At 42.3% G+C, this 27,461-nt stretch overlaps 1 protein-coding gene across 5 annotated transcripts in view; it reads left to right on the top strand.

Moving 5' to 3' along the window:
- The window catches only part of si:dkey-172j4.3 (diacylglycerol kinase eta), an 82,048-nt gene that overhangs the window by 29,688 nt on the left and 24,899 nt on the right, over window positions 1–27,461 (top strand). For 4 of the 5 annotated variants that reach the window (XM_051075734.1, XM_051075733.1, XM_018674088.2 and 1 more), the window contains 3 exons: window positions 25,663–25,773; window positions 25,934–26,014; window positions 26,637–26,741. In XM_051075734.1, coding sequence (XP_050931691.1) covers window positions 25,663–25,773; window positions 25,934–26,014; window positions 26,637–26,741 — 297 coding nt within the window. Of the gene's footprint in view, window positions 1–18,342; window positions 19,533–25,662; window positions 25,774–25,933; window positions 26,015–26,636; window positions 26,742–27,461 lie in introns of those variants that run through there. The other variant, XM_018674090.2, reaches the window with a different exon arrangement.

The following is a 27,461-nucleotide window of genomic DNA, read 5'->3' as shown; positions in this document are numbered from 1 at the left end:
GGGTTATTAAGAAAATTAGAAGAGTCTAGCCTGGTGAGCTAATGGTTAAATGTTGGGTTTAGTCAGATTTTAGTTGAGATTATCCTGGTCTGTCCTGATCTGATTAGTAGTATAAAATGAAGGCGAACTGAACTCCTACAAAGTGAATGAGAAATACATTTGGCACAGAAAAAAAAGTAATTATATGAGAGAAGAAGTGAAGGCTGCACTGAATAAAAACACCAAAGGGAAGTATAAGATATATTCATTTGAGAAACGTGCAAAACAAGATCACCGTTTCCTTTTTTTTTTTTTTTTTTTTTTTTTTAGATGCACTACCACTCAGCGCTGCACGTCGTTCAGTCACCATAACATGCGTCTATTAATGAGACACAGAGGCCACAACACTTCCTGTGATGCTCTGCTGCTGTCACAGGGTACAGTTTATCCTGTCAGGGTGTTGGCCTTTAAAACAGGACAGCAAACGGGAGGAGACATATTCACACTCACTTCTCACTACTTTGCATTTCTTCTTCCCCTTTTTCGTTTGTTTTTTTTTTTACTTTTTTAAAATGTTTTTTTTTTACGCCTCTGTGCACCTCTTGTTATTTTAACCCCGCTGTATCTCTTCATCTTTCTTTTTCTCTCTCTCTCTCTCTCTGTGGCCAAAAATAGACTCCCTCTGTTTTTTTGTCAGCCTCTCTCTCTCTTGAAACCTCTTTAACAGGAAGCAAGAGACAGTCACCACAACACACACACACACACACACACACACACACACACTTAGACAAACACATGCACAAAACATGTTGCTTTTGCAATACTGCTGTCCTGAGAAATCAGATAAATCTTATGATTCAGTTTATTCTCTGTGACTGCAGCTTGCAAAATCAGCCATTGTTTATTTTGACCTGCTTGTGTGTGTGTGTGTGTGTGTGTGTGTGTGTGTGTGTGTGTGTGTCTGCGCGCTGTGACACCCCCCGACTTGAAGTACCACATGAAGAGTAACCGTCTGAGTCAGCAGCACGAGAAGACGCATCTGTTAATGACACTTGATGCAGGCTAAAGACTGCAGCCGTGTTCGTGTGTGTGTCAGAGTGTGTGGTGTGTGGTGTGTGTGGTGTGTGTGTGTCATACAAAGACATACAAAACACACAAAGAGAGAGGGAGAGTCAGCTCTGTTCACTACTGTTACTTCCTTTAGTGCACTTCCTACAATTACAGTAATTACAATTATGATTATTACAGCTTCTGCTGCTGCCTACCTGCTGTATCTTATACAGTAAACACACATGTACACACACAGGTGGCACAGGTGACCTGAGCCTCCGGCTTCTTACAAACACAGCTGGCCACATCTGCGTGAGGGAGGCCAGTGAGGTTTTACCGACCTCACGTGAACCTCCCAGTCGTTAGACTTTACATCAGTCACTGTCCTTTAAACACAGCGACTGGCAGACAGTCGGACACCGTTCCAAAACTGGAACTGGAGGCGGTTAAACGTCTGTCTGACTCTGCGGCCAGGTGTGCAAAGGTTCAGAAGCAAAGCAGGATTCAATTTCGATTCCGTCGCTCTCTGTGTGTACAGTGAATGATGGACTGTATGAAAGCGTGTGCCGTTTATCCCCATTTGAAGTGTTATCAGGTCAGGCTGCTCTGCAGGCTTTTAGCTCCAAAAGCAAGTGTCTGGCCTTTAGATGTGGTCAGATGGCACTGCGTACTGCTGCCTTTAAGCTCATCTCTGTAAAGGTAGAAGTGACCGCCGAGCGTCTCTGAGGGGTTTTTCCACAGGCTAACGAGACAGAAGTTGACAAGGGCAATGCACAGGAAAACTGGCAGAGAACAGGGTAAAAATCAGGAATAAATTTCATAGTATGATTATTTGTTGTTCCTTGATTCTAAACCCAGTTCTTTCGACAACATTAAAAGCACTTTACTGACTTAAAGCTGCTTTTTAAAATGCAAACATGCTAATAATTTTTCACATCAGTATTGTGCAGCTTGTTATGCCACACAGTACAACTCGCTGCTTCCCTCTTGAAGTTACAATGATAAAGTCAGTTGGAGCTGAAGGGAAGTGTCTGATGTGAGAAGACACCTTTTGCATGTCATCAGCCTATGTAGGCGTGTGCTTCACTTCCTGCACAGCGTACAGCACAGGAGGGTTCCCTGTGATGTACAATAGTTTGTATTTTCTATCAGATACATACAGTAATTGTATCACTTCTTATCCTACTACTACTGCTACTATTAGTATTGATAACTTTTCATGATATTCATGATAGTTTTTCCCATTACCTCTCAGCTGTTACTGGTACTGATGCTTCTGTTGCCAACAGTTTTTAATAATCCTCACTTCCATGTGCCATATATTAACTTTCAGTGGTATTAACTGTAATAAAAACATATTAGCAAACATTACACTTTGTAGACTGCACCAGAAGTGTTTGGGTCCTCACTGAGTCCTGATATATGATTTAAAAACGCTGTTTGAATGCATAATGAAAATGCTGTTTCAATGTTAAAAAAAAAACCTCAGCTACTGCTGCCAAATGAAGCCATAAAGTTGATATGTGGCGTGCTACAACATGCAAATAATAGACTGTCTAACCTGCGCCATGACCACACGTTAAAACAGGACCTCTGCCACGCCCAGGCCTCTGTCACAAATCACTTGCCGTACACCACAGTTGTTTAGATATTGTGTTGTAAAAGGTCAAAGAAAGACACTCAGAGTCAGGAAACAGTGTCACAGAAAGCAGCGTATTTACAGCTTGAATATATTCAGGAATATATTCAGGGATCTGATGGGTCGGATGTTGTCTTTACAGAGGTCAGAGAGGGTCTTTGATTGCAAAAACCATTGTGAGTTATTAGCGAATGTTACTGGAAACAGAGTCTGAGTAAAACCGAGAGAGAGGAAGATAGAGAACTAGAGTACACTGGCAGTCAGGGTGACTGTACTGGAAGGATGTGGCTTTCCGTCTAAAAACAACACATTTTATTTTTATACGGCCGCGTGTGTGTGTCTGTCTGTGAGAGGTTTGTAACAGAGACGGATTCTCGTCATAATGAAAGAGTGATACAGGTCGAGGTAATCGATAGATACAATATTCAGACACATCGGTATAGATGCTTGAATAGATAGATATCTTTATCTTTTCTCTCTTCTCTCTCTTCTCTTCTTGTGTATCCTACATTGTGCAATCTTTGCACTGCTAAATGACTCAGGCGATTAAAAGGAACAATTTCATTAGAATTGATTTATTATGAGTCTGAAGATGCATAAACAAAAACAATTAAAAGTATCCCTCATTTAGCAAAACCACAGCTGCTTACAGACTACTCCCCTGCAGAAATAAAGTTTGGCAAAACAATCCTGATTTAATCTGCGTTTCTCTGGAGCTTTCAACTGTTTGACATTAGCGGATGTAGTCGTCTCTGAGGATTTCATCACCTAGGACATAGCATTTTGGCTAAATAATACCAAATTACAGTTAGCTTACTAGCTTTTGTCAGAGCTTTCAACAAAAGGGATATGGTTAAAAGCTCTAAGAAGAAAATGAGCTGGCACTGCTTTGTTAAACAGCTTCTTCCAATGTTAATAATGAATTTTGTTGTTTAGTTTTTCATGCCAGCATGGTTTCAAAGACCTAAAAGTGCAATAGATGAAATCACAACATGGCAACCAAGCAAACTCTAGAAAAAGCCAGTAAGTGGACCTTGAGTCCATGAGTCTTGGGGTTGTTTGTCAAACACCTGCTGTCAAGGTCAAGGCAGTTGGAGAAGTTTTGAGTTGGTACAAAGAGAAAAAAAAAAGCCGGTGTGGCAACATGAGGAGAATTTCCAAATTTCTTCTGCATGGCAGAATCATTTTCTTCGCTTACACAACACAAACACAAGTTGCAGCATCATGTTTCAGGTGCAGTTGCGCAATGCAAATCATTTCAAGATGAACAAACTCAGATAAGGAAGAGGCCTGAGCGTTTCCGGTTTTGCACTGACCATCCTTTCATGCATGACTGCAAATCAGCAAATTAGCTTCTACACAAATAGATGTTGATGTTATTTTAATTCTGTTAATGCTAATTCAGGCTGTTGGGTTAGCGTGTTCAAGGTGACATAAAAAATTATACACAATCTCAGTCAGTTCCCCTCCTCTCCTGTTGGAGATCAGTGGTTTATGGCTCAGACAGAACTGAGGTAAAGTGGTCCGAGTGCCTGCGCTCAGGGTGCAGAGACCTCATATTTGCCATGAAGCTGCGTTGGCGTGAGCCTCGCTTGTATTTACACTCTCCCACTGAATAGACAGCACAAGTGAGGAGAAGTGGAGTTTGTCGTGAGGGTGAAGGAGGTGAAGAGGGGCGTGGAGGATCCAGCCGTCTCTGGATGAGACGGTCGCCTGCTGCTGATCAGGAGACAAATTCACGTGCAGTGTTTTTAATTTTCAGCCAAAACAAGACTTTGGCCTAAAACACTGAACTGTCTCATCGACTTTCAGTTTCTGTAGATTCTGTGCTTCCTGTGTGACTTTGGCTTCCTGACTTCCTGCTGGCGTCCGTCCCCGACACCTTAATTTCATTTAAGCAAATCTGCATTATCTCAATTAGTGAAGATGGGACCCTCCTTGTGTTGATCCAGCTCCACTTTGAGCTGATGAGGCCGGCAGATTTTATCACGCACATCTTGCTTAGTCCTGCTTTTAAACGCAGCATTTTGTTGATGCGCCCTGTTGCATTTACTCTGATTGCTGATGCTCTCCATTTTTTTTCATTTACAGTAAGTGTCCTTTTAACCTCAGCCAGCAGTGCTTCTAATTTTTTGTTGTTTTTTTTTTTCCTTCCGGGCACTTAGCTTAGTTGGCTTGCAGAGGCTTTTCAGGCTTGGAACGAGGCTTCCTCCCCCCTCTGACTCGGGCCAAGGACACACCAGGCACAAAAAGATGAGGACAAGACGATTTATAATCATATTAGGAAGGAGCGCTTACCCAGCCCCGAGTCGCACGAATGCCAATTTCTCTCCATTTCCATCTCTATCTCGCTCCCTGACTCGGCCTTTTGTCTCTCGCTGCCTCTGCGTCTGCCGCTCTCTCTCTCTCCTTAGTCATCAAGCTCAACGCTGAGCCAGACAGTGAATCATATCAGAGTTTAGAGGTATTGGCAACTTATCAGAAAGAAAACAAATACCCCTGTTTATTTATTTTTTTCTTCCCTTTTTTCAGCTTTTCAATCTGGGTAATGAAGCCACACGCAGACTCACACAGATTAGCCTCATATACACACACACACACACACCCAATTCACACACAGTGACCACCCCCCTCCCAACCAACACCCGTAAATACACACCCAAAACTCTTCACATGTATAAAGGGTTTTACCAGGAAACAAACCGATGTTTGCAAGAAAAAAGCCACATCCTTTGAAAGGCAGAGCGGGGCAGAGGGAGCTCAGTGTTTTCTAAACAAAGAGCTGATCGAATATCACTGTAAGCAATGAGAGAAGGAGAAGAAGGAGGAGTGGACAGAAAGAGAGAGGGAGAGAAGGAGAAGGGGAGGATGGAGATGAGAATAGAGGGGGAGATGGGGAGTGAGTGTGTGAAATGAGATATGTGTGTTTGGGTGTAATGGAGGGAGGTGGCCGGTTAGTAAAGGCTCTTTTGTATTTAAAGTAGGTCTGTGTGTGTGTGTGTGTGTGTGTGTGTGTGTGTGTGTGAGAGAGAGATTGTGTGAAAATGAGGGTACATCACTTCCTCACACCTCACTTATAGAGCACTGTGGTAAATCTGCTCGTAAACATGGAGAGGATAGCAGCATGGGAATTCAACCTGCATGTGGCTTCTTCAGTGCGTTCAGTGTGTGTTTGTGTGTGTGTGCAACATGTGTATACAAATAAGTGTGCAAACATGTAAACACCAACATGTTTTATCCCAGATACAGTATAGGGTTTATAAATAGCAGCATAACAAACGATACGCACAGTGAACAACAAAGTGGTTTCATATCAATCATCATAGATACTTAGTTAGAATCAGTGATTGTAGCCTCCTCATCAGACACTGAGCTCAAATTTAAAACTACATTTCCCATGAACACTTAAGCTTTCTTTCAACGCCAAAGGAACATCAACATTTGCTGACACTAGGGCTTAACAAATCACAGTTATTTTCACTGCCAGGTCATCTCTGAAAAGTTTTTGATTTCCTTTAAATTAAAATTGAAGTAAAAATAAAAATAAAAAATTGAGTTTCTCTCATCAGTCACGTTTGAAACTAGCGTTCTCACGTCTTAAAGGGACATTCCACCGATTTTACACGTCAGTATCAGCTCACGAGTCATGATGTGGCAGTTTTCCCCGGCAAGTTTCATGAAGTTTCAAGTTTCTTTAGGCAGCACTTTTCGATTCGCTTTACAAGGGAAGCGATAGATGAGATAGAAGTTATTTAGTAAATAACCCACAGCGGGCTGCCAGCCACCTCAGTCATGATCTCATTCATTTACGGAAATTAAAGCAACACCTAAAACTGAACCTGGTAGTGACCTGTTTCTCACCTGAATTTCTACTGAAGTTCACATTCAGGGGTAACACTAAGTAACAGAAACACTGACAGTTCTTTCAAGATAACTCATTGTTTTGCTTTTATTAGTTAGAAAACGTGCGTAGGCAGCTTATCTGTAACACCAGAGTTTCTCACATTATAACTGAGTTACAATGAAGCATCGAGTGTGCTTTTATTTTTAGCGTGTGCATGCATGTGTGTGCAACGTGTTTGCAGATGAATGAGTAAACGCCAGCACATGATAAGATCATGATAAAATCCCCCACATTTGCGAGCATGTGTGTGCGCGTTTGCAGCCGTGTGTTATTGTTGCAGCGTCGCAGGATTCCCTTCAGTCTGACAAATAGGCGGAGGATTCGGAGACTCACAGATGGAGCGCTGAGAGTCTTCTGCTTCTCTACGCACACACACACACACACAAGTTTGTCATGCTTTCTGCACCACCACTAACCACTCAGCGAACTCCTTTGTAGAAAGTCTATTTTTGTCGTCCCATGTCTATGTTTGAGAAACCGAGCTTATTCTAGAAACAGACTGTTACTGTATATGGTAAATCCCCAACCGTCCTCTCTCTTTGTTTACGCATCAAGTTCCTTTTCTTTCTTCTTTCCTCTTTTAATGCTTTGTCTTTTTTCCTGTTCCTGTTTTTGTTCTTTGACTCTTTCTCTTTCTCACTTCCTTTCTTTGTCGTTTTTGTCATTTGCTTTCTTTTTCATTTGTTTCCTCTTTCTTTCTTGCTGTTTCTCATTTGTTTTCCTCTTATGTTTTTTTTATTCTCTTCCTTGCTTTCTGCCATTTTTGCTCTTTCTTCTCTCTCTCTCTCTATCGGTCACTGCGGTAGTCTGTCAGTGTGAGCGTATAGACGTGCTGCGCAGCAGTCTGTTACCTGTCAGATTAACACACACACACAAACATGTTTACACATGATTATACAGAGATACACACTTTACATATAGCATCGCATCAACACCCACATTAGCACAGACGCACACACACATGCATGCGTACACCCACCTGTTATGCAATGACAGAGGGGAAGAGATCATGTTGTTTCCACACAAACAGGAACACACCTCTATCTCCATCTGCCTGTTTACCTCTGTTTTCTCTCTTAGTGGTCAACGACATCTCCTTTTTTTCCCTTTCATTCTCTTAATCTTTCACTCTGTTTGTTTGAATGTTAGAGCAGCAGTGGTTGTTGACAGGAAAACAAGTGTTAATATTTGATAGGGTGGTAAATTTGGTTTGCAGGGTGTGTTCATGTCCAGGCAGTGATCTCATCTTTGAAAGCATTTCTCATTCCCATCAGAACTAAAGGAAAAACCTGCATCAGACAGATCTTCAAAATTAAAGCCCAGACCTGAAGGTGTATGGAGTTTAACTGATTTTGTTTGCTTTAAAGAACTAAAGGTTACTATGGATAACTTTGTATTGTATAATATTTAGGGCAAATTAAGTACTGAGCCCAAATCATATCATATAGAAACAGTAATATTATGACAGAGTCACTGCTCATTTGTTTCAAATAAAAAGATTGAGTCCAGTCAGGTTTTGTGACATTAAAAAAAAACTCTGCTTGGAGTATTTAATAGTTTGTGCATCATAGTTTTTGACAAAAAAGTTCTGGTTAGAGATGATAAAAATTATATTTATGGTGATTCAGAATCTATGAATATACAAATAGGGTTCCAAAATGTTCTAAGTTGGAAACTTTCCATGGGAATTAACAGGAATTAACAGGAATAAACTAGAAATTTGTAATATTGCAGGTTAGCCTATAACAGCCATTGTGCATCATAATCTTGGTTAAAACAACCTGCTTTAATGTAAATTCAGTTGAATTTTATCCCTGCACTATGCACAGAATCCTGCAGCAGACCTGTTGAAACCACACTACTGCATCTGAGCCCACAGACGACATCTAGTCAAGTAAGGTTTGATGATACTACCGGGCTCGATGTGTTTGATCTGTGCTATTACAGTTTAATGAGCAAAAAATAGAAGAAGAAATAACAAGTAAAACAGATTTTTTTGAACGGAGGGTGACTTTAAACCTACTGCAGCAAAACTGAACTAGAAACATAAAATAATGAAATCATGCTTCATGTTTTATTTAAATGCAAAGAAATTCAATCTGATGCAATATTGTTTGCTTATGTTAAGTAGAACAGGCAGCAATAGTAGCATAACTTCCTCCTGTGGTTACACAACATGTTTCCAATTTACATAACGTGACCAGCAGCCGCCCACCCACACAAATGCATAGAATAACCCAGCTAACGTATAAAAATACACACATACTGTAATCCTTAGCTTTCTACACCTCCACTGTCAGAGCTGAACACATGTCGTTGCACCTGACCCACCACTAGACGCCTGTGATGTGGAAGGAAGAAGAAAAAGGAAGTTGGCAATGAAATATTCATGCCAACAAAGGTGTACTCATCACTGCTCAGTGGATACGAAAGCACACACACACACACACACTTTAACAGTCTTATACACAAACATTTGAGCAAGGCGAGGCCTTTTTCTCACAGTCGAGTGTCCAAACGATGACCACAGGCACTGTTGTTGATTTCATCCTTTATAAAAACACTCAAAACCAGAGGAATTTCTGTTGTAGCCACAAGAATTCAGACAGTACAGTACAGACGCACACTCATACCGAAGTAGCTGCACACACACACACACAAGAGCTTGTCTCCATTTTTAGAGCCTCCTCGGGGATATAGAGTCTAAATTTAGAAGGTCATTTTGTTAAACAAATACAGCATCAGTGTGCTGGAAGATTGTCAAAACACACTGGCCATGTGTTTCCGTCAGCGTGTGTGTTTATGTGCGTAGATTTATCCTCTTGCGGACACTACATGTGCGTGCAGAGTTAAGGTTATTTTAACTTTGTGAGTTTTATATAAACAGTAAAACCAAAAAGGGAGAGTAATGGAGGGAGAGAAGGAGAGAAGCTGAGGGAAGAGAGTTGAAGAAAGGAGCGTAGTAGTGAACAAGAGAAAAGTGGACAGAGTGCGATGGAGGAGGTGTAGGAGGAGAGGTTTGGTTTCATTAGCATGACAGCCGGGAGAGAAGTCCTCTTAAAACCACCCAAAGGGCACACACACACACACACACACACACACACACACACACACACACACACACACACACACTTTTTTACATGAACGCACATGTATTTGGCAATAGTGGCTACTCTGCTTGTGCAAGTCCCTACAGGGAAATTTGTCCTGTGTTTCAACACTTGGTGTATATGGTGAAGCAGTGTACACACAGCAGACGAACCTAATACACTCCCTGATGTTGCCACACTGTTACCAACACAGCCTAGTAGTACATTACAGTAATTTGATTACTTTTTTCAGCAGTGAGTCAGTGCATTCTTAGGTATGAATCCCAGTACTGCTCTTTGACATTTTGGTGGTCGGTTTGTTTATTGTTTTCTGGGAGTTTTATGCAGATTTGATATCAGTTTGGTCTCTGTATGTTGGGTGAAAAGACAGCTGCAGGACATTTTAGCTTGGCAACGGGTCAGTCCCCATGTTCCCAGGGTCCTATGTTCCCTAGCTCTGTACAATATCTAATGGAACCCCCACTTCCCAGCTCTGTTCTTGTGGGAACTCATGTAAGAGGTTCTCTGTTCCTTAGCACTGCTGTATATAATCATGGCAGTGAAAGTCTGGTTTGTCTTATGGTTGTTCAGGTTAGAGGACTTGTCGGCAGCAAACAGTGTTTTTCAGGCATATTTCAAACCAAAATTAGTGTGATTTTTAAAGTAAAAAATAATGATTCTCAAACACGGTAGCTGCCTCCAGAACTGATAGCATTCCCACAGACAGACAGGCGCTGATGAAGGTCAAAACTTCGATCAGAATCACACCTACAATATCAAGCTCAGATCGCTCATACCTCCTTTAATCCTCTAGGTCAAGCTGTTTAGACCACCAGACTGTGCAGGATGAATTTTAGTGGGCAAATCAGTGCAGTGAAAAAGCAGATTATTATGGTCTAGACATGCAGAGGTCTGCTCCATCCATCACATTACAAAACCTAACATAGACAGAGGAGCGGGGCAGAGAGCAGGGTCACCTCAATTCAGTTTGTCTCCCTTTTGATGTGACAAATAATCCACCATCCTTTAAGTTGGACACAGACTCATAAGTATTATTAAACTAATGAAGATGTATTAGTGCACCGGTTTGTGTAATGCTGAAAATGTCAGAACACAGAGGTAGGATGCATAATTCCTGGAAAGGAGAGATGATAAGAAGAGGAAAAACACTGAAGTGGCAGGGTTGAAGGAATGACGGCAGAAGGGGGCGGGCAGCACACAAAGGCTGGATCGAAAATCGACCGTGGACTGTGGGTGGTGAAAAGAGGGTTAAAAGAGAGGGGAGAGTGGAGCTGGGGGATGAAGAAAGAAGAAATCACAGTGGAGAAAAAAAGGAGGAGGAGGAGGAGGAGGAAGAGGTATCGATCTGGGCAGTAAGCAGATGCCCTGGATAGAGAGGGAATGAGCGAAGGGATGAGGTGGAAGAGCGATATTGATCCGAGGCAAAGAATGAGAGTTAATGTGTAGGGAAAAGAAGGGAGGGATGAGAGGAGGGTGAGGAGAAAGAAGAGTAATTTGAAGAGGGGAAAGGAGACGGAGAAAGAAAATATATGTTCATCAGCTCTGACTCCACCTTGTCTTAACATACGCATGGGGGCATATAAATAACATAATGATCCCAGCATTGTTCATTTAGAAATGTTAAAAATACAGGGCTGTGTGGGTCAGATTGTTTTATCAACTGTCTGCCGTCTTTTTAAAATCTACAGTTGAGCATCTATTTTAGTTTTTTCTCCCTTTTTAAGCATCGTAAACTAAAGCTTAAACACAGCAGATAAAGTGGTGTGTGGTGCTGACTGGGCAGATATGATATGCCATCTGCCAGAATTTAAGAGGAACGCAGTGCAGTGCAACTCTTCTGAAAATGCAAATCCACAGAAACTCATCATTATCTGGAGTATATGAGCCACTTCTTTTGATTTATCAAAGTCATTATGTTTGGATTCAGTGTGTTTCTGAATGGCGGTGTACGATGTGTGTGTTTACATATCCTAGAAAAAATGTTATCAGAGTTACAAGACAGTCACTCTTTATTTTAAGAATTACAATGGACTATTATTGCTAGTTGGACTGAAACATATCATAAAAAATCCCACACACACACACAGTGACATTCATTGGCACCCACATGCGTAAGACATGATTTCCAGGCTGTTGAAACGTTTGCTTTCATGACACATGAGCAAGAAGAATTGAGAAATAATATTGAACTTTAGCTGCGTAAACTGAGACCTCCCTGAGACGGTGACGCTGCTAAAGGCTACAGTCTGTTGACCCAGTAAGTCGACCTTCTATTCTAACCAGGTGTCTGTGCACACAGTAGCAACATGAGGGTGTCAGTTTTCATCGGGTTATGATTCATGGAAAATTTTAGGGGTAGGTTGTGCAGGTTGTGCCTGAATGCCTCATGTGCACTTCACTGAGTTAGGCCTTTGGTTATTGATTTACCTCCAACTGCTCTTCTAACATTCATCCATATCTGTAATTGAGCAGTATGCAAATGTAAATCTAGTCGCCATCATTTCTGAGCAGAATTACTGCCAGTTAATTTTCAGTTTCAGTACTTGGTGGATTAAGTTACGATATCTAAGAAAAGTTAGTGAGGTAAACAAAATTTAGAGACACCTCTTCCAGACATTTTGACAATCTGATAAGCAGTTGTTTCCACTTTTGCTCTAGAAAAAGTAAATGAGGTTTCTTTGCGAGGCGCTTACAACAACAGGAATGTGTCAAGACTGGATCGAATTAGTGGAACAATCTTGCAGTGAAATGAAATTTTATTTAAAATGAAGGTGGCCGAGGGAAAAGCAGTGTCCTTTCAGAAGCCGACTCGGTCCCGACCAGCTGCAGAGACACAGGCACAGTCTCGCAGTGACGAGAGGAATCCATCTGATTCATGTTATTTGACTTGATTCAGAGTGACTTGACCCCCGGTCTGCAGTCACCGAACCAGTCCACAGGCTCCGAGCTCTTTTATCACATTTAGCAGCACAGAGGAATTGGAGCTGCACAAACTCCTTGAGCCTGAAGCTTTTCTTCTTTGTGCTCTGATCTGTCAGTTCTTACAGCCTGTGCTTATAGTCGGCAGAAGTCACTTTGTATGTAGACAAAGCAGTTATAAGAGTATGGATAGCATGCTAACTTCAGTAGGAGAAAAGAGGTGATAGAATACAAGAGCTAACATTGGTGTGGTTTTCTACAGCTGGAGACAGCTCTCAGTGAGTAAAGGAATGAAGTTTGATGCTGAACTCAAAACGTTTCTTCTAGACTTAAAAAATGTTGTTATGCTGCTGTTAATGCTAACATTGGCTGTGTGGCAGAAGCCAAAACTTACACTTCATCAGGACTGGTTTGATCAGATCTATCAGTAGCTAAATCCTGAAAGTTTTGAGATGGTTTTATGGGGGTGCAGGTTTGCAGGTGGTGACCCCATAAAACTTTGTCGTCCTCGGGGCTCAATTTGTCTGATAGTGGCAATTAAAAGGCGTCTGAGTGGTGTTTTTCTGCTGTAATTTGAAACATTTGGCCATAACCAAAGCTTACATACTCACTGTGGCTGATGAAGCAATTCATTGTGAAATTCCTTGTGTGTAATATCGAGCTGATCTTGAGTAAAGAGGGTTACTGACACTCAGTCGTCTTATCACAAGACGAATGTGTCGTCTGAGTTAGGCAACACACAGTTTACCACAGAGTAACGTTCCTTCTTGGTGAGCTTTTATTGAGACTGGAGAAAATAACAAGTGAGAGTGAAGCTTTTATAGGAACAGTGTATTTTTCCTGACCTTTAACCTTGCAAACACACCCAAACTCACTGCAGATATATGTGCTTTCTCTCAAAGACTGACATGCTCAAACCCTCTTGGAGAGAAGGTGATATGAGTAAAGTCTGGTGTGGTGGTGGTGGTTAATATTTGTGTGTGTGCCATTTTTTGGGTCATGACATATAAATTGCAGTATACAATTTTATTTATTAGGTAACTTTCCTGAATTGCAAAGAATTTAATTAAACTCAAATCAAACTGAAGACACAGTTCAAGAAATCCTGATTTTTTGGTTTTGGATTTGGTTGCACCTTGACTGAAATTAAAGGGATGTTTAATAAATATAACTGTCAGCAGGGTTTGCAGGAGCGCGGCAGGATTCAGTTTACCGCAGCAATTATGTTCTGAATGAGACTGTGGGGGGATGAGTCGAGAGGGCGGGAAAATCCCCCACAGGTTGCCGTGGAAATCACTCATCTCCCATGACAACACGACCGATGGCAGAGAGAGAGAGATGGAGATAGAGAGAGGTAGTTTTGTTTTGCTCACCTGTGTGTGTGTGTGTGTGTGTGTGTGTGGTGTGTGTGTGTGGTGTGTGTGTGTGTGTGTGTGTGTGTGTATCCTAAGCTGTGTTACAGATTCCAGTGGGAAGAGACATTACAGCTTGACAGCACAGGGACATAAATACAGAATATTACAGAGCGTGTACGCACTCATATTCCTCACACACACACACACACACACACCACACACATGAATGCGCACCTTCACACACACACAAACTCTAATTTATTTAAATGTCTGCAAAATGTATTGAAATTTATTTAAGAAATTGCAAATAAATTGTATCTGCATGCACATTAGCTCCTCAGAGACGCTGTTACACACTCACACACACACAGAGGCATCCACCACATCTGATGTGTGTGAGCACGGAGAGACAAGATTAAACAGCACTGTGTGATCATCAGGGATAATCACCAGCCACAACACACACACACACACACACACACATGTACACCCATATTTCATCTTCCCTTATCTCCTCCCATCCTTGCTCTCCCCTTTCCCTGCCCCACCTGCATCCTCTCCTCTCTCCTCTCTTTTGCTTTTTAGCTTTTACTTTCTGTCTTGTCTTTCCTTTCACATCCTCTCCTCCCCCTCTCCCTCCATCTCCTCCCCTCTTTCCTTTGCTTTCCTGTCTCCTCCTTCCTTCTTTCCTCTCCTTAACTATCGTTTCTTTTCCTCTCCTCATTCTCTCGATCTCTCTTCTCCTTTTCCCTCCTCTCTCCTCTGTTCTGCTCCACCCTTTTTTTAATCAACTCCCCCTCTTGCTTCCATTTCAAATATAAAACCTTTATTTGCATGATTGCCGCTAATAGCACCCAAAACACACACACACACACAAAAAAAACATGAACGTGATTAACATCACAATTCAATAACAACATGGACGACATGTTAATCACATCCACACATGACGGGAACCTTCCACCTCTTTCACTGTCGATCTCTTTCTGGCTGAGACTTATCTGTTCATTCAGCAGTGTGTGTGTGTGTGTGTGTGTGTGTGTGTGTCTGTGTGAGGATTATGCAGCATCAGAGCCAGATTTGGTCCGTATGCTCCGAGCCACCCCCCACCCCCCACCCTCACCCCTCCCACCACCACCAGCAGCAGATTATGTGTCCTTCAGTTCACAAACCTCACAGGCTGAAGCCAAAAACTGGATGATATTTCAAAAACACATTAACATACGAACGTGAAATGTGGCTGCACTTGAAGAAACGTGTGTGTGTGTGTGGGAGAGAGAGAGAGAGGAGATGGGAGGAGTGTGTGTGTTGTGTCTGACTGTCTCCACCCATCTGTCCATCTGAAGTACGACAGAGTGTCCTCAAATTCTCTCTGGCAGGTTTTTTTTGTGCATATCACTGGTGTGTGTGTGTCTATTAATAAACACACAGAGGTACATGAGACAGGATGTGGTCGCCATGGTGCAAAGTCCTCCCACGCCTTGTTCTGACTGTGTGTGTGTGTGTGTGTGTGTGGTCAGACGTTGTGTTTATGCATGATAGATGATGCAAACAGTTCCTATTTCAAATTGTGCGTCTTGCTTTTTCTTCTTGCCGTTTGTTGCATAACAAAAGTTGTCAAGGACAGCGAGAGATTGGGGGGTGGGTTGGGGGGCACATGCAATACACACACACACACACACACACACACACACACAGACACACACAGAGACACAGGAAGCCTGGTTAACTTTCTGTGCGTTCAACAGAAGAAAGTGTCCAGGTGAAAAGAGTGATAAATTCAACTTTCTACTATTCATGTGTGTGTGTGTATGTGTGTGTGTGTGTGTGTGTGTGTTTCCTTACATTTCCAAGCTTGAAGGTTGATTTGAAAGTCGGGCTGTTACCATGGCAACCCCGCATGCCTTTGCGCTACCGAGTTTAAATGTCAGGAATCGAAAAGAGAAAATATGTGTAATTAACAACACCAGACCTGGGTCAGCTGTTATTTGCAAACGATACCCGGTGTTTGTTTTAGCCACCTCCGAGCGCCAGATGGGTGGGGTTCGACAGCATCAGGATGATCCAGGTGGCGTCAGTGTGTGTCTTGGACATAAGAGAGTCCATTAAACATGCTCGCAGATGTGTTAATGTTCTGCTTAAATAGATGATGGATGTTTTACGTGGTAAACCCCACCTGTGTGGTGCTGCAGGGTGCTCAAAACAAATGAAAAAAAGCATTTCCGTATTATAAAACCCTACAGAAACATGACTGTTTTATGTTTTAGGTGTGGAGATGGAGTTGTATGTTCACAAGGGGAACCCAGTATGTGTTTCTATTTATAAACCCAACACACACACACAGCTGGGAGGCTGTGAGGAGTTAAAACCAAGCCATATCTGACAAAAACAAATGACTGCGCCACTCTCTTCCTCTTTTCCTTTTCTTTTATGTCGCTCTCTAATGTTTCTTTCTCTCCCCTCTCCTTCCTGAGCTCTCACTCCATCCCCGGTCTTGCTGTTTCACTCCCCGTGTACTCTGTCACCTCGCCTCTGCTCTCGCTTTCCCACCCCATCTCTTTCTCAGTCTGCCATCTGCTGGAGAAAGTGAATAACTGCAGCAGCGCTGTGAAATCACAGCTGGTGGTGACATTGGGGACGATGCCTCATTTGGCATTCCGACGATGTCCGCCCAGGGACGGTGTAGCCTCATGATTACTAAAACACAGCCGTATTTGAAAGGTCAGGGAGTTCAGTGTCTGCTACAGCCAGCGTGCGTCTGTTTTAATTAGCCCTGGCAAAGACACACCTGAAAGTGTCAGCGTCTCTGTGCTGTTTCCAGCAACTCATGAATAAACAGCTGCTGCTCATTGTTTAGAGAAAATCACCAGTTTAGTAATGCTCACGTTTAGCATGTTCAACCCAGACTGTCCCGTCCTGGAAACACATTATTTCAAGGTAATTCCAGGCAAATTTTTAAAGAATAAAAGCTCATATAGTTAAAGCAGTAATGTAAAATGTCCTGCACCAAACTTTATGCAGCATTTACAAAAATATATTTTAAACAGGAAGTGTAGTCTTCTCTGTTCTGTCCACAAAAAAAGAAATCATTTGAAAATGTTATTTGAGAGACTAATTAAGATTAAGAAGACGAAATCCATATATTTACACTTTTCTCTCTGTGTCTTAAAAGCAGTAATATTAAATGTACTACAAAGGATTTATACAAAATACATCTCCAAGACTGCATAGAGGTTTATAACGCTGTGAGATAAGATTTTACAACTCTGTGAACTTGTTAACTCGTGCAGAAAAGTTGTTTTATCCTTGCCTCAATGATCCAGCTTCTAATCCTGTTTAGGTAAACATAGCATAATGAGAGGGAGGGGCAGTATCTCTTTAAGGAGGTGAAGGTTAGCTTACCTTGTTTGGTTTTGGGCACAATTAGCTTTTATCTGGGAGTGCTAAAAACAGTGCAGGTACAGGGTTAGGGGACTTTTAAGACTTTATAAGATTTCAGAAAAGGTTGTGTTTGTATTTGTCAGATAGGACCCACCTCAGGTAGTTTTGTTTCAGATATATAGCTGTATAAGTGCGTTGTGTACAAATGTAGTAGAGGGGAATGTATCTTGTTAAGGTCTAAGCTCAAATGTCATCTAAAGATTTAAAATGTCGAGTATGTTTCTATCTCTCTCTGTGCTCCTTCTTCGTCCTGATTTCTTCAGTGTTTCTTTGAAGAAAAACAAAGTGAAATTCACACATTTTTTTTCTAGAATTGTTTGAAAACTAAATTTTTATCTCCCTTTGCTCCAGAAAAACAATTAGAAATCCCAGTGGCGCCGAGTTATGTCCTCAGAAATCAATGTGGCAAAGCCACACTGATGCTCACCTTAACACATTTAGCTTTCTGGCGCTAACAGGCTACAACACAGTGTTAATTAATAACTTGGTGATGTTAAAATGTATTAATAGAGAGCAGTAGTGTAGAGCCAGGGTGGCCTGCATGTTGCTGTCTGCCCATCAGGGGAAAACACTGCAGCACAAACGGTCCAGACAGAGACAGCATGCCTATTATCAGAGTCATTTCACATAAAGAACTTTGCTACATGACTCATTAAAGTTGCTAATGAAGCTCTTTGACCTGATTCTCAATTGATTTAACCACAAGAGAAAGATGGGGGTGGTTTAAAAAAAAAAATGAAATAACGTTTTGGAAAGGAAAAGCGAAAAATGCTGAGGGGGAGAGATGGAAGGACGGAGAGAGAGACATACAGACAGACAGCGATGGAGAGAGAGAGAGAGAGTTGGTGTCAGTGAGTGAGTCTGCAGGGAACAGCATGTTTCTGCTCATTAAAGGCAGAATGATATGCCGACTGGCAGAAAACATACACACTCACACACACACACATATACGCGTGCACACACAAACACACACACACGCTTGCTGTAATTTGCCTTGGCAGATGAGACACTGATCTGACACTGAAAGCAGTCCGATGACAGCGCGTGGGCAGCGGAGCACAGACATGTACACACACTCTCTCTCTCACACACACACACACACACACACAGTCAGGACAGCTCATGCAGGCTGGTGGGACTTGGTGTGATCACAGTGACGTCTCCTGCTCTCTTAAGCAGAGTGGTGCACCATTAACCTCCCCATCATTTTGACTGAATTTGACTGAATGTGTGTGTGTGTGTGTGTGTACACGTTCTCGATATGTGTGAGTGCCTTTTTAAACTTTTCTCAGCCTTAAATCAGAGTTTAAGCAGCAGCAGCCATTATCCTAAGAGTGTGTGTGTGTGTGTGTGTGTGTGCGCTCTCGTCGACAATCAAACAGGTTCTTCAAGTTCTATTTATAGCCTCAAGGAAATAGACCTGTTCTCACAGGAACACACAGACATTACACCACTCCTCTCAGGTGTGTGTGTGTGTGTCATGTAAGGGAGGGGATGAGCTCATTTGTAAGCTCCGCCTTATTTCCAGATTGTGTGTGTGTGTGTTTATGAAAGAGAGAGAGAAAGAGAGAGAGAGAGAGTCAGACATATGTAAAAGAGGTGTGTCTTACAGCACACCTGAGGGGGCGTGGCTTATTCACAGGAGAAGTGTGAGAGGGAGGAAGTAGGATTGTATTGTTTGAGGAACTGCTCGGTCTGGAGGGAGAGTTACAGCTGAGGTGCTGTGAGTGAGGGAGCGATTGTAAAGTTAAGAAGAAAAGACAGCAGGAGTTTTTAAAGTAGCAGAAGAAGAAAAGATGGGAAGAAGCCAGTCTGAATAGCACCAGAAGAAGAAGAGAAGAAGAGCAACTTCCCCTCCATCTTCCTGATCCAGCCTTCTAGCAGCACTAGCTGGGAGACAGACGACTGATTTAGCGCAGTATTCTCGAAGGATTTGGTCGTCTAGTACAGGAAGTGAGGTCATCAGCGTGTGCCCGCCAATGCTGGGGTTGTGTCAGAGCAGCGGGTGCTGCATGGCGCCCCTGTTGTTCCGCTGTGACGGAGGAGGGCAGGGGGACGACAGGCAGCTCAGCCACGAGGACCATCTGGACTCCAGTCACATTGGAAAGTCGCAGGAGAGTCGGCTGGTGGAAGAGGTCAGTGTGCGAGAGACTGACGACCACATGACCACATGAAGGATGAAAACATGAGGTCAAAATGAGTGGTTGAGGGTTGTATCTTGTCTTTAAACTGCGTCTTTGTGTATTTTAGTCTTCAGTTCGCCATTTTATTTGCTATAGGAAGATGACACACTGTGGTGAAGTACAAACTTTTACACCTCTCGAATCCCATGAAACAACCAAAACCAGCAGCGTATTAAATTCATCTCTCAGTCCTGTCCCACTTCCCTGCCCTGTCTGTGGCTCTGTGGTCCATTCATTCACACTGAAGATGTAGATCTTTATTTTAAAAAGTGTTCACAGATATACTTTACATTCACCTAAAACAGCTCGCACTATACCTTAAAAGCAAACAGGACAAAATCGATCATTCTCAGGGATTATTGTTGAGTTTGTGGCACAGTGGAGCTCTATGAGGCTAAATGAGGTTTTTGTTGATATAATATGAACAATCTCTGGCATTACCTTTGAAGGAACTGACTGAAGACAGACTAAAGATGTCACTCTGTCAGTATTTGTGCCAATTTATTGGTTAAAGTTATGTTTATTAAAAAAAAAGGACTAATAGATTAATTGACAGTGAGTATGGCTGTTCTCAGTAGACTAGAGCCAGAGCCAGACCATGAATCACTCTACAAATGTCTTTTGTTAAAAACATGTCTTTCATACCTTTGCAGCGTTTAAGTTCAGTTATTTAATAGCAGGAAATAGAAACAATTGAGCTTACTGTAAACTCCAACAATGGGTGCAGTGCAATTGAAAGTAGTAGAGAAGTGAGTCGTTATAAATAGCTCAGTTATTTTGCTCTTATCAGTGGCAGCTGTTACTGTTCATCACATGAAATCACACTGACTTAGAATTCAGGCTTTCGGTCCAGGAAACAAATCGAATTCCTCTGATTTGTTGATTGAGTGTTTACACTGTGAACGCTGAAGGTCGGTCAGTCACCCAGGACTCTGTGTGTGTGTGTGTGTGTGTGTGTTAAGTTGCGGGATAAAGGTCGTCAGGTGTGTGTGTGTGTAGTCGGTTGGGTCGAAAGATGTAGCTGAAAGAAAAACAGATTTGTCAGATTTGTGTGCGGGGGCACTTCAGAGCTCTTGTTTGTCTCTGTGTGCGTTTTGCAGATGAGTAAGTTTGTGTGTTAATGCGCTCTTGTGTGAATATCCACTTCACAGCTCTTCAGCGTTTGTGTGTGTGTGCACATCAGGTCTACTGGGGCTGATTGTTGTGATGTAATTAGTCCTGCTCTAATGAATACACTGATCTGTCTGACAACATCTCTCAGCTGGAGAGGAGGTGAGGAGGGGGAGGTGAGGGGAGATAACACCATCGTGGGTGTGGCTACAGTTTGACCGCAACCTGGCGCAGAACACGACCTTTGCATGCAGTATATGTTGTGTTTATACAGCCATATGTACTGAACACGTGTGCTGTTTGCTCTGCTGATAATGCCTCTCAGCACAGTACACCCAGTCAATCAGGAGGAAGCCAGGCTTTTAATTAATTATTCAATCAGGGCGACTTGACTAAGAACACATTGTTAAGTACAGAAATGGCCTGGAGGACCTGTGATGAGAAGGTCACACATGTTGTAGCCACGCTTTACATGTACATGTAAAGGCAAGTAAAGGCAGTGTGGTTTATTTAATTTCACTGGTAATCCTGTGCATGGGGTTAGGTAGAAATCGTCATTAGAAAATATCAAATCCTCCCTCCTTTGGTTACACCAGCAGCAGCACAGATGAGAGTTGCGAGAGCACCTGGCTTTTAAAGGGAATGGAAGGCACTCTGATTTATTTATTGCAAGTTATGTCCGAAACACACCCAAGATTATTTACGAGACTGAGTACAATCCTTTTGAATGATGCGCCTGACGAAGCAACATTTTTTCCGCTGTTGAATTATGAAAGTGAATTTGGACACACCCTAAACAGCTCCATGTGCTTTAGCTAGTAGATGATAGCAAACTTGATCTGTAGCGTTTGATCAAATCTGATTTTGAGTTATTTATGATATTAATTCAGCTTTCACCAGCTTTACAGTAAGAAGTAAGGAGCTGTTTGAAGATTCAGTTTTAGCTAAATGCCTCAAAGATATTAGCCTAGCCAGATGTTAGCAACTGGTTGGAGGATTTGAACCAACAACCCTCTGGTGAAACACCACTTCAAATGCAGCCACCACCCTCTCTATAGGTTTCCACACCTAGATTACAACACCCTGAGTTGGATCTAACTTCCAGTCCGTCCTTCAACTGTATCAGCGGTTGCTATGTCATTAGCCGCTTTTGTCAAACAAAAACACTCTGATTAGCCTCTTGACTGACAGCTCCCGTTGGCGTTGCTGTGGCAACCTTGGATAAGCCTGATTGGTGGACCAGGGGCTGTTACACCTCGCCGTTATCTCCGGCGTGTCAGGTGGTTCAGTCTAAAGAGACCTTTACACCTTCTTGTTTGTGTGTTTTCCTCTTTCTTCCTCCTCCTCAAGGCATTGCCAGTTCTTTTGTTTCCTCTCTTTTTATGTCGACTCTCCAGAGGCTCGTGTTTGTTAGAATTCCTGCATCTTACCTTTTTTTTTGTTGCAGGTTGTTTGTTCCTCTTCCCGCTGTTCGCCACTGTCACGGCTCTGTTTCTTATTCCCGTTTCCTCTCGCTAATGATCCATACCATCAGGCTGTTTATTTATTTATTTATTTTCCCCGCCACCACCAGTCCTTCCACTTCCTCACTTTCTTTCCTTATTCTTTCTCTCTAACAGTGCGACAGCATGAGATTCGCTCTCCCTCGGGTTATAAAAGCACATTTATTCTAAGAAAGAAACATGCACTGTGAGTGCACAAGAAGCCATTACAAGGCGGGATATCTCATGGACACACACACACACACACACACATGCAGCTGAGAAATGAGATTGCGATGGAGTGATGAATTAAATTTATCACTGGGTTGGAGGTGCCTCTGACTTCTATTACTCCCTCTGTTCAGACAGCCAAGGCCATTACTGCAAAGACAGACAGGGCAGAGAAAGTGAGACAGAAACACATGAGGTGAAGTGGAAAGTGAAAGAAAGATGGGCGAGTGACACTGAGATAGACACAAAGGGAGACGAGGAGAAAGGGGGGAGGCGTGTAAACAGAAATAATGCAGCCAAAAAGAGAGGCAGAGGGAAGACGACAGATTACAAAGAGAGCTAAGGGCCTAGATGGGGAGAGGTTGTGATAGAGGGAGGGATGATAGTGTATTCAAATGCAGCAGCAGCAAGACCAGTCATTCAAGATAATTTCACTTTCCCTCCAGTCTATATCAATTTATTCTTCCTCCTTCCTCGTCTGCTGTCGTGACCTCTGTTCTGTCTGTGCTGATAAACTGCTAAAGATCAGCCGTCATGCTAGCCACTGTAAAATCCAAGACACCAATAATAAACCAACTAACTAAGTACTGTACTGGACAGATTAATGTGCAAGATGTCAGCAACACTCACAACTGAGTACTGTACAAGCACAGGACTGCAGCTAGCAGTTAGCAACTTTGCTATCTAGCTGCTAGCTAGTAGCTAGAACCTAGTTGGCTAGCTGCTAACTAGCAAAAGGCTGATTATTATTTTAAAATTGTCACCAATCTTCAATATCTGTGCTGAAACAACACCTGACACGGCAACAACAGTTTGATAGCTTAATTTTGAAAATACGTGTTTTTATTATTCTTTTTTTTCTCAGTTTAGCCGAAAAAAATATCCCAAAATTGCTCAGTCGTCAGGGTTAAATAAAGACTTCCTGCCTAAAATGTGGTTAAAAAAGGCTGCCTGACTTCTATCTCAAAGTATCTAATCAAAGAATTAGTAAACAAAGCTACAAATCTGACCTAGCCAACATTTGATACTTGACACTTCAATCCCCTGCCATGATGATAGCTTGAAACTGCACAAGCTAAAAGATTAGCTCAAAACAGTGCAGATTAGCGTAGCGTTAATGAGAAAATGCTCTGAACAGCTCTGAAGTTGACAAAACAGTTTAATATAATTATGCTAAAGGTAGTTCTTTCTTATCATCAGGAAATAACATTATACACAGCAAACAGTGTATGCTCTGTTGATCAGATTCATGATTAGAAATGTTTTCTTCTCTGTTTTCCCACGTGCACACACACTTTCAGTTTCTCTTTTACATTCACACACACACACATTCTCCTGTCTGACTGTCAGCTTGCGGGTTGTCGGTCGTTGTCATGCAGGTGGTGAACCTCCCTGTCTGGATTTTCCTGCAGGGCACGTTTCTGAATCGCGCACTGATCCGGAGACCCTGCCAAGTTTAGTGCTGAGCTGGCTGCTCCTGCTCGGTCGACTGTGTCCGGCCCGGGAAGTTTGGTAGTTTACACTAGAAAAACAGCATACCTGTTTAATGGAAAGCACCGGCAAATCTTTTGTCACTGCTTGTCCTTTGTTGTTTTATTATAGTGTGATTTAACAGTCTGCTACTGATTCGGAGATAACAAAACCAATATCCTTTCCACCTCTCCCTCTTTCCCCTCAGTGCCTCTTCGTCATATCGTTCTGTGGTCGCAAAATTGTGTCGCACATCAATAAAAGTCTGACCCTTGTGCTCCTAAAGACTGAGAGCTTTCGATGTTTCATTCACAGGAATTTCAGCCTGAAGTTTATGAGTAAAACAAACCACGAACAACCAAGAACCAGTCAGCCACATTACACATTATTTTACTTCCTCGTAAGATAAGTAATCGTGTGTTGAAATGCTCTGCTGCTCTTCTGTTTCAACATCTTTGACATGTGTTTGCTGACTGAAAGACCTTCACCTTTGCCCACAGGTTTCAGTGGCAGTGCAGGTTGTGCAAGTCGAGTCATTACGTGGTGACGTGAAGAATCTGGTGATTATATGAGCTGATTCATGTCATCTGTCATGAAGGCTTACGAAAAAGAGCTGCGTGATTAGTCATTTTGAGTAACATCTTATCATTTACACACATTTTCAGGTGTTAGAGAAGCATATTGAATCTGTCATGGTCATTTTAGCCCAGGTTGTTTTATCTTTTTGAACAAGAAAGGGCATAAATTACAGGTTTTTGCAGCTTCTCTCTTAATTTTGAGGATATATAGGACGTGGTTGCACAAAAATTAATTAACACATTCCAGATTTATCCCAGATAAACCCCTGATATAGCAGACGTTGGTTTCTGCCATGAAAATATGCAGGTGACACACGCTCTCACACTGATGCAGGCACATGGTTATCTCCACAGGAAAGTCACCGGGCTGATCTAATGAAATGTGCCGTGTCTGCTCACGCTGGAATGTTGCTACATTAGGTGATAAACTCGCAGGTATGGAGCGAGCCACCGCTAACGTGATCAGAGTTTTAAGATTCAAGATTGTATCTGTGTGTTTGTGTCTGTCACCGGGCCCCGGGTATCCTCTCGTTTGAGAAGTGAGGATCTCCATGGCGACCCCAATCTCAAATTGATTACCCATGGTGCATTGTGTCCTCTTAGGGCATGTACTCATAAATAGAGAGACAGAGAGAGACCGAGTGCATGACAAGCAGAGGCGCAGATGAGGATGAAGGAGTAGAATCAGTGGGGAGTTTCAGCAAATCAAATCCGCGGTATCAAATCAAATCATGCTTTCTGGCCGTGTGAATAATTTCCATGCAGCCATGGATGGATGCATCACCTCATCACTATTGCTCCACAATCGCAGTACAAGACATTACCTCATTACAGCATTACCTGCATTGTGACGCTTGGCCACACTCCACTTCCTTGTTATTTAACAGATGAGTTGGCGCTTTCTTTGGAAGCATTGGGAAAATATTTCTGACTCTTCCCACTTGTGATCATAAACACACACACACACACACACACACAACACTCTATCTCTTTGTGCTTCTGTGGTGTGTCTGACAAAAACAAGCCGTCCTAGTGACACTATCCAAACTGATCTCCCTCTGTTTACGTGTGAACTCCAGGAAGAATAGCTGTCACTTTACTTATTCAGAGGATTTGGATGCACTAACGTCTGTTTTCTCTTCCCCCTCTCCTCCCATTTCACTCCCCTCTTTGTCCTCTCTTGTCTTTCCTCCGACTCTTGTCTCGCAATAGAAAAGTGTGAAGGAGGGAATCCTGTTAAAGCAGACCAGCTCCTTCCAGAGATGGAAGAGGAGGTACTTCAAACTCAGAGGGAGGACCCTCTACTATGCCAAAGACTGCAAGGTGAAACCACTAAAACCAAAATTACAAACTGTCCCAAAAGCACATGCATTTACCAGAGCTGCTGAATTACATGCGCGAGTGTTTTTCATGTAATTAAGAGGTGTTAGGGAAAATAAAATGAATATAAAACAATAAGCTGACGTCTTTCTTTCCCCATTAGTCTCTGATTTTTGATGAAGTGGACCTATCAGACGCCAGTGTGGCCGAGACCAGCACCAAGAACATCAACAACAGCTTCACGGTAAATAATGCAGCAGGTTGCAAAAATGTGGGAAATGTGGATTTAAGTGGATTAGTTTTCTTTGGCAAGTTAAGACAAAATGGTTTGGATATTTTAAAGTTATTTGGAAGTTCTTGCCAAACAGCCGACATCAGCTGTTACTCAGTCTAGAGAAACGTTACTCACAAGAGCTGTCTCCAGCTGTAAACGCAACTGCAGTGTTTGCTTCTACTCCATCACTAGTTTTCTTCTGCTGAAGTTAGCATGCTAACAGCTAACACCTCCCCGGCTGCCTGACTCGTCACTCCCTAATAGAAACTCCCTGTAGCGTGAAGTCTCAGGGGACATATTTTAACCTCTTGTATTGTAAGCTCTCAGGAAGAAACCGTCAACACCACCTGCTCCCAACAAGAAACTACTTTCAGCAGCAGAGAAAACTCACAAGTTGCTCCTTTAAGCTTAAAATCCCAACGTACAGCTTGTTCAGAAACAGAATGTCAGTATCATAGCACTGTCATTGTGATCTGATATTAAGAAATTAGAAAATTAGGTATAAACTGTATATTGCAGTCTATATGTTTTCTTACCAATTTAAGGAAAATGTTCCACTTCTAGTCTCTGATTTTCTTCCTCTTTTCCTCAGGTGATCACTCCATTTCGCAAACTAATGCTGTGTGCCGAGAGCAGGAAGGAAATGGAGGACTGGATCAGCGCTCTCAAATCCGTCCAAAAATGGGAAACCTATGAGGTGAGTTTCTCATCTCTCCCTCAGTCGGCCTCTTTTTATGATCCGACATCATTATTTATTCTGTTGGCTGACACCAGAACAGACCCAGAAATGGGCCAAATTGACGATCCTTTGATAAAAGCCAGTCGGGAGCGTGTAATATAATTTGATGAGAGCATGCTTCACACCTCAGTTCTTCCTCCATCTGCTCTTTACACAAAGTATCCTCCTTTTCTCCTTTCTTGGAGGAAAATACTCTCCTCTGTCTTTATCTCTTTTCTTTCTCTTTTCTCTTATCTGCTTCTCATTCCAGCTCTTTGTGAGCAGATTGATGTCTCTCATAAAATCAGAGCCTGTGCTTTAATAGGCTATAAAGGGAGCTGAGGACTGCATGCTGCTATCCACGCTGAGCTTATACTCTCATGTTTTAGACTTTTAATGTTCCTCGCAGTTTACAACAGTGCATTTAGGATTTTAATTTATGTCACTGACGTATCCCCAGTTATTTTTAAATTTATGTGATCCTGAAGAGTTAGACTTCAGCTCAGGTGAGGGATAGCATCTTCTCAGAATTAATCCTCATGTTGGATCTGTTATATTTTGATTTTATGAACACTCTTGCTCTGCCCTCTTTTTAGGCATCTTTTCTCCCTGGGCTGGTCAACTGTAGCATCGATCTCATGGTCGAAACTTCTTGTATGTCTCCCTCCTGAGGCCACAGAGTTTAATATGTTCTGCTGA

Source organism: Lates calcarifer, linkage group LG14 (genome assembly GCF_001640805.2).
Source record: "Lates calcarifer isolate ASB-BC8 linkage group LG14, TLL_Latcal_v3, whole genome shotgun sequence".
NCBI lineage: Eukaryota > Metazoa > Chordata > Actinopteri > Centropomidae > Lates > Lates calcarifer.
This window is presented reverse-complemented; position numbering and strand designations above follow the sequence as displayed.